An 8406-nucleotide genomic window follows, 5' to 3' on the forward strand; every position below is an offset into this window, starting at 1 on the left:
GAATTCCACTATGACTTAATGGAGAAGTCCAAACATCCAAATGAACAACTTGAAATGGAAATGTAGCATCATTATTTGACAATGAAAAAGATATACGAACATGTTTTCCGAGTTGACAAGCATGACACAAACTAGAGGACTTATTATTATTACATGTGATAGACTTAGTGGAAAGTAAATATTGGAAAACTTGATGGTCAGGATGACCAAGACGTTGGTGCCACGTGGATGAGATGACACCAAGAAGCACTTGAGGAGGTGGACTTGTAAGGGGATATAAATCGTTTTGGCTATCACAACGAATGAGGACTTGTCTGGTGAGAAAATCCTTCACAGAAAAACCAAACTCGTCAAATTCAATACTACATTTGTTATCACGAGTGAATTGACGAACATAAACAAGGTTTTTAATTATTTGGGGATTGATAAGAACATTGTTAAGAGCTACGGTACGAAAAGGGTTAAGGCTAATAGAGGAGTTACCCGATTAGGTAACGGGAATACAAGATCCGTTGCCAACTAAAACAGAAAAATTAGAACACTTATTTGTAAAGGACTTGAGAATACCTTGGTCGGCATGAAGGTGGGCAGTTTCCCCGGTATCCATATACCAATCACCATTTTCGGGTTCTTGAAGATTCATGGTAGAAAACGCTTGCGGAAGAGCGGTTGGTTGATCCGAAATTTTTTTTTTTGCCATAGAGTGGGCTGATTAAAATATGGGCTGGCCATAAAAGCTTGTTGATGATAGGTTGAGGTCGAATTGGGCCATGTAGGTTGTTGAAGATTATAAGGCCTACTATGCTGGGAGTTAGCCCAAAACGTGTGGGGAGGAGGTAAAAGCCCAACAGAATTGATGTTGGGTCGTTGATTGTTAGACGCACCACCCAACCAAGGGTTTCAAATCCCCCAGCCGTTGTTACCAGCGAGACCAGGCGAGCCAAAATTCTCGCTGACACCACCTGTTCTACTTCTGCCTCCTCCTCTACTGGGACGACCACCCCTGTCGCCGCCTCTAGAATTCTGACCACCGCCCCTACCATTAAAGGGAGTTCCTCGGTGGTTGGTTGGAGGTTGATTTTCATGATTACGTTTTTCATGCGTGGTATTTAGGATAGTAAGGGATGAAGCATGATCTTGATGAATAGCTTGTACCATAGGATTTTGTTCCTTAATCATGGAACGTTATTCAAGCGTTAGCATGGCTCGCATTTCAAGAAAAGTCGGGAATGGTTTTTAATGTCGAATGGTGGTAACCACATGAGAAAACTTTGGAGAGAGGCCATTAATGGCATAGATAACAAGATTATGTTCTGGAGCTGGGGCTTCGATGTTGGCAAGAATATCAACAATTGACTTTATATAATAAACAATCAATCCATGGTGAGGATGTCAGGCAATAAGCTTATGTATAAAGTCAATTGCATAACAGATTAATTAGTCTTAAAGTTGATTACATGAACAAAGTTTGTGTCCCTTATTAATGTATTGTTTGCCTATTATTGATTGCACTACACATGATAGTTGTAAGACATGAGCGGAGAAGGAGACATATGGGATATGAAGGCGGAGACTAGTGACAAAGGGAAGCTGTGGGAGAGAGACGAAGACTATCCCAACCGCTTTGGCAACTTGAAGGAGTGACATTACTGAAGGAAGATGATCAATGAGATAAAGATGTTCACTTTGAAAAAAAATGTGAAAATTGGAAAAAAAATGATAATGTAGTGACTTCAGTATGTGACAACTAATTAACCATAAGATTCTCGGTAAAATGGTCGATATTGTAAATTTTTTGATAAAGAAATGTTCAATTTGGAAAAAAATTGCAAAGCAATGTTTGATTTGGGAAACAATAATGTTGATGATAATGTTGTGACTTTTTTTTTCTTTTTTAAAATGAAGAAGGTTACATGATTCAAGATGGTCTAGAACATTTTTCGTTTGACCTTTTTTAGAACATTAACATACATACACTAACCTACTCCTTAAGCTACTTCTTAATTTCATATGTCATTGATAAGACTTGAACACTCAACCTCATAGACAGAGGACATATCACCATATCGCTAAGCCAAAGACACGTCGTTGCTTGACTTATACATAGTAAAATAAACATCATTAATTAGCCAAATTAAGAATACTATGTTATTATTTTTACAATTTTGGTATTTTCTAATAAAAACATCATAAAAAAGTTGACAAAATTATGCAATTGGTCCCTCTGGTTTGTCAGACTTAGCTGGTTGAAGACTAACAAAGTGCTTATGTGTTTGGTCGTCGTGGTTTTCATTTCAAGTGTAGCTGGTCTTTATGGTTTCATTTTCTTTTATGATTGATCTAAAATTACTATTTTACCTATGATTTGATTTTTTATTAAGTTTTATTTTCTTTTTTATTCAAATTAATATTTAGAAAATTTAATCAGATCTAAATTTACCACCCACCACTTCCCTTTCATAACCACCTCCTGCAACCCCCACCACCACCGTTCAATGCCACCACCATAAAAAATCTAAAATCTAAAATCTTTTTCATTAAATATCAGGAAGGTGAATCAAGATCCATGGATGAAGTTTGAATTTTAAAATCGATTATGTATTCATCAAGGTTATGAAGGTGATTCAAGAACCTAAAAAAGCAAAATGGATGGTGTGCGCGCGCACACACATAATCGATTCAGATTATGTGTCCCTCTAATGAACATCCTTTAGTGACCTAAGAACATAACATACAGATATACACCCTATTTCAGTCTTTCCTAAGGCTAGATCTTGCTGGAGCGGGTCAGGGTTTCAATTGCAAAATTGAAAACCACATAAAGTTTCATATTCCATTTATGGGATGAGATCTTGATTGTGTTTGTCATTAGGCTTCCAAGTTTGTTTTGAGTTCCAAAAACTATTTCAGAAGTTGGAGATGGGTAAATAGATCTAAAAGGAAAATCCACACACAAATCTATTTCAAATTCACAAACACACACACACGCACACACAGAAATCCAGAAACGAAAACACACACACAAATCAATTTCAAAAAACAAAAACCCTCTAGCACAAATCGATTTCGAGGGATGAATGCCTACACATATATAGTACTTGATCTTGAATCTAGCCACAATGTTAGATATGAAGGTGGAGGTCGGATGATGTTTATAGAAAGAGGAACTCAACGTTAGGTTAAAGAAGAAAGCTGGGGGAAAGCTGTAGGGTTTAGTTATTTTCATTTTAAATAAAATTAGTTAAAATTTATAAAATATTTAAATAGGAACCGAGATTTCATTTTATATGCGTAAAATTGAAACCATATGAACCAAACATGTAGATAAAAGTATGATCATACTAGAAATTGAAACCATATGAACCAAACATCAAGAATTTCCATAATTGTCCTCATCATGTCATTTCTGACAAAGTAGAGGGACCAATAGCATAATTTTGTATAAAAAGTTAAAAACAACGGCTAATTAAAAAAAAAAAAGTAAAAGTTGCATGGATTCTTGTATTGAAGTATATTTATTCTTAAATTCCACATCTTTGGCTCTCTGCAACCCTGGTCACTGAAACCACTTTCATTGTCCCTAACCCCCCTGACCTTTTGGTTCACCAGAACAACAATGGCGACAGTTGTTTACCCTCTCTTTTCCTTTTCATCACCTAAATATCCCTTTCTTTACACCCCTTCTCCTTAACATTCTCATCAGAAGCCAATCATGACCACACTCCTCCATTTCTTCTTCTTCTCCTCATTTGCTCTGTTAATTTCTTCAATCTCTGCTCTGAACTCTGACGGAATCCTTCTTCTCTCTTTCAAATACTCTGTTCTCTCTGACCCACTTTCAGTTCTTGATAACTGGAACTATGATGATCTAACTCCATGTGCATGGCGAGGTGTCACCTGTGAAGATTTTTCCGGCTCGGGTACACCTGAGTCTTTAATGGTCGTCAGTTTGGTTCTTCCCAATTCTCATCTTCTTGGTTCCATTCCTCAGGATTTGGGAATGATTCCGCATCTTCGTTCTCTTGATCTCTCTAATAATTCATTAAATGGGAGTTTACCCCCTTCGATTTTCAATTCTTCTGAGCTGGAAACGCTTTCTTTATCCTCCAATGTCATCGCCGGCGATCTCCCGCAGTTGATATCTGGGTTGCAGAGTCTTAAACTGCTTAATCTCTCCGATAATGCATTCGCCGGAAAGTTACCGGAGAGTCTTGCGTCTTTGAAGAACTTAACATCGATTTCTTTGAAGAATAATTATTTCTCCGGGAGTGTTCCTGGTGGGTTTGATTACGTTGAGGTTTTGGATCTGTCTTTCAATTTGTTCAACGAAACTCTTCCTCTTGATTTTGGTGGAGAGAAATTGCGTTACCTGAATCTGTCAAATAACAAGCTTTCCGGAACAGTATCAGCTGGGTTTGCCGGAAAAATTCAAGCAAACGCCACCATTGACCTCTCATTCAATAATCTCGCCGGAGAAATTCCGCAGGTGTTGTCTTTATCCAAGCAGAAAACCGAGTTCTTCGCCGGAAACCTGGATCTGTGTGGAAAACCACTCAGCAAAATGTGCACAATCCCTTCATCATTATCAACCCCACCAAATATCACTGCAAATGGTTCCGCCACCGCAGCAATTGCAGCTATTCCCAAAAACATGGACCCGTCTCCGTCGTCATCAACCACAACAGGAGCACCGGCTGTGGCGGATAGCCACGGTGGCTCGAAAGTCAAACCAGTGAAAATAGCAGCCATTGTCGCCGGAGATTTAGCCGGTATAGGGCTTCTCGCCATTCTTTTCCTCTACGCTTACAATTTGCGAAAGAAGAAGATGAACCAGAACCAAAATCAAAATCAAAACCCAAAAACGAATCCCGAAACCAAAATCCAAGAGTCCAAGATTTCAAAGGATATTTCAAGTACCAGAGCGTTGTCCTCCAAGACCTGTTCATGCTTGAATGGTGTCACCGGAGACGAAACATCGGAAACAGCGACTGGGTCCGACAGTGATCACGACAACGATAACCTGACAATCGACGTCAAGGGCGGAGATAAACAAAAGTGTTTGGTGATTGTAGATGGCGAGACAGAGCTGGAAATGGAGACATTGTTAAAAGCTTCCGCGTACGTATTGGGTTCAAGCGGGCCCAGTATAGTGTACAAGGCGGTGTTGGGTGGTGGAAACGGCGGCGGAGGGGTGGCGTTTGCAGTTCGGAGGATCGGAGAGAGTGGGGTGGAGAGGATGAGAGAGTTTGAGAACACAGTGAAGATTATTAGTAAGTTGCGACACCCAAATTTGTTAAAGGTACGAGGGTTTTACTGGGGTGAAGATGAAAAGCTTGTTATCTACGACTATGTCTCCAATGGAAGTTTGGCCGGCGCCGGTTACAGTAAGCTCCCTCTTCTCCGTTCTTACCAACCATGCGCATTTTAGCATACCACCTTGATTTCTGCTAACACATACCCGAATAAAATGAATTTTTTTATACAATTATAAATACGTTTTACTCTTATATCAATCAAAATAAAATTCGAAATTATTATTTTATTATAAGGAAAGCAAATATTCTTTCGACCTCAATAGTTGAGATTACAATTTATAACTAAATTCCACAAACACCACGACAAATCAAAGTTAGCGATTAGCATGTGATATTAGCGCGTTTACTTAAGGAAAACAATTAAACAATATATTGAATATAACAAATCTGAGTTACAAGAATCGTGTATTGATTTTTTATCGTTTTATGATGCTTTTAATATTTTTATTCTTTATCAAATTTTAGGAAAAGTTGGTTCATCTCCATGCCAATCTTTACCTTTTGAGGTCAGACTCAAGATAGCTAAAGGGATTGCTATGGGGTTAGCGTATATTCATGAGAAAAAGCATGTACATGGCAACATTAAACCTAGCAATATCCTCTTGACATTGGAAATGGAACCGATCATTAGTGATTTCGGATTAGAGTGGCTTATATCAGGCAAACATAGCCATAAAACAAAGGGATCAAACCGACACTTTGGTAGCAAACGCTCAATATCGTCACGTGAAGAAATGATGATTAATCATGATTATCATCACTCTGCCAGTAGTAGCCCCTACATGGCTCCGGCTACTGGGTTACTCGGGTGCACATCTCCTTATCATGCACCCGAGTCAATGAAAAGCCTAAAACCAAACCCTAAATGGGACGTGTACTCATTTGGTATTGTCTTACTAGAGCTCATATCGGGGAAGGTGTTCTCAGAAAGGGAGTTGGGAGAGTGGAACGCTAGTTCGTCAGATATTGACGATGAGAACTCAATCTTGAGGCTAGTAGACATGTCTATCAGGACTGATAATAATGGCAGACGCGATGCGACATTGACATGCTTCAAACTAGGGTTCACTTGTGCGTCATTGGACCCACAAAAGAGACCTTCCATGAAAGAGGCATTGCATGTACTTGAAAAGATACCATTCTCATCTTGTTAATGATGAAGTTGCAACATAAAAGCCTAAAAGCATCGATTGGGATGAAAAGGGGCTAAAGTGCATCACTTTGGACCTTTTGACTAGAAATTTTTGTTGCATAATGGAGATTCAAGGGATGATTGATGAATGTTGATAGTTGATTCAAAAGTATTGTATGTTTTTGACCTTTTGATTAATAAAAGTAGAAGGCACTCCTTAAGTTCTAAGTAATATGGTATATTTGGCAATTTAGCTTTTTTAACTTTATGTTTGTTTTATTGATTGGGGTTTGGTTTGTAAGTATCTTCTTAGATTGTTCTTATGTCGACTTAATATTGAGAATCATATACCATCTTTATTAAAATCATAAGTGCGGAACTAAAACTAAGTTTATTCAATTCTAAACATAAGAAGACAAATGTTTGAGTTTGACTTTCTTGTCTTGCAAACGAGTTATAATTGATCTTTCAAGTGAAGTAAATTTGGCGTACTTTAACTTGATAATAAATCTTTATATTTAGTCGACGTTATAGTTGCTCAAAATGAAACCTTTCTTTAAATGTTATCTTTTGTAGTTTTTTGCTTGATATCAACCCAACAAAAGCAGTGTCGTGAGTTAGTTGATTGATTGAACTTTTTCTAAAGGACAATTCGTAAATATTAAGCCTTAGAGTTTGAATATGAAGAATGCACTAATGTACATATAGAAAATAGACTAAATTGCATAAATGGTCTTGTGGTTTGGTAGATCGCGCAACTTGAGTCCAAGTTTTTTTTTTCTTGCAGCATTCATCATTTAGGTTTATTTTTCTACAAAAGTAGTCATTTTGACAGACGACGTCAAAGGCTTACTGTTAACCCTCATCATGTGCCCTGCATGCGAGGTCAATTTTGTCCAATTTTTTTGTGTAAATATCCCCTTTTAAATGTTTGAATGTATTTATAACTAGAAATCTTCTCTCATCTCTCCATATATTGTATTTCTTCTTCCCTTTCCCATACAAAACATTTTTCTACAATCGTGAAATTCAAAACAAAAAAAAATGGCGTTTTGCAATTGTGGCCAACTTGCGATGCCACTAACTCCATGGACGAGCACCAACCTTAGTTGTAGGTTCTAGTCTTGTTCAAAAACCAAGTTGATGTGTCTTTTCTTTGGTTGGATCGACTCACCCATATGCCCTAGATCCATTAATATCATACCGGGTTTGTTGAAGGCAATAAATGTGGTTTAAGCCAATGGTCAAGAAGTTACAATGGAGGCAAAAAAAAAAAAAAAGTATAGGATGATGTTGTTTGGCAGTTTGTTATTAGTCATCTTGTTTTATTTCTATGTCAACTAATTTCTTTATATTAGGCCTTTTTGTTGACAATGTGCCAAAGTTCCAAATGTTCAGTTAATTAAGAGTTTAGAACTGAAGAAACAGTTGATTTTCCTATTGTAATGCTTTTGTAGAAAGGAGAATAAGATCTCCCGTTATATGCTTTTGTGGAAAGGAAGAATATGATCACTTGACATCGTTATGTATTATGGATTAAATATATAAAATTTAAGGCAATGAAACTATTTTATGAAAAACATATTGTCAACTTGTACTTTAGGACAATTATATAACATGCATTCCAATAACATATTACATATACCTAAATAAAATTCAAATCAACTAGTGTTGAGAATGCATTCACCATAGTTCAAAAATCCATTGAAAGTTAGTATGCATTTATATACAATTGGCCAGCTAATTAATTCAAAAAATGGTTATTCAAAAAGCTAACCAAAGAAGGTTACAACATCATTTGACCCATATTGTATCCGTCGGCTACAAACCTTACTAATTTATGTTGAGTGGATTGGCACTTGATGATCTAATGTCATCTTTGTGAATAACACGTTTATTTAACTTATGCTTAATGACCAGGTCCGGTTTTATTTTGATTGAAATTAAGCAAGGGCTTAC

General features: G+C 37.2%; 1 protein-coding gene across 1 annotated transcript; it reads left to right on the top strand.

Annotated features, from left to right (window-relative positions):
- Positions 1 to 3535: 3535 nt before the first annotated feature.
- On the top strand, positions 3536 to 6679 carry LOC145115434 (receptor protein kinase-like protein At4g34220). The gene is made up of 2 exons (XM_079051725.1): positions 3536 to 5384; positions 5781 to 6679. The coding sequence occupies exons 1-2, from the start codon at positions 3713 to 3715 to the stop codon at positions 6467 to 6469; spliced, it is 2361 nt and encodes a 786-aa protein (XP_078907851.1). The 5' UTR covers positions 3536 to 3712; the 3' UTR covers positions 6470 to 6679.
- Positions 6680 to 8406: the final 1727 nt, after the last annotated feature.

The sequence above is a fragment of the Lactuca virosa genome, chromosome 5 (assembly GCF_052849685.1).
Source record: "Lactuca virosa cultivar CGN04683 chromosome 5, Lactuca_virosa_CGN04683_v6, whole genome shotgun sequence".
Classification (NCBI taxonomy): Eukaryota; Viridiplantae; Streptophyta; class Magnoliopsida; order Asterales; family Asteraceae; genus Lactuca; species Lactuca virosa.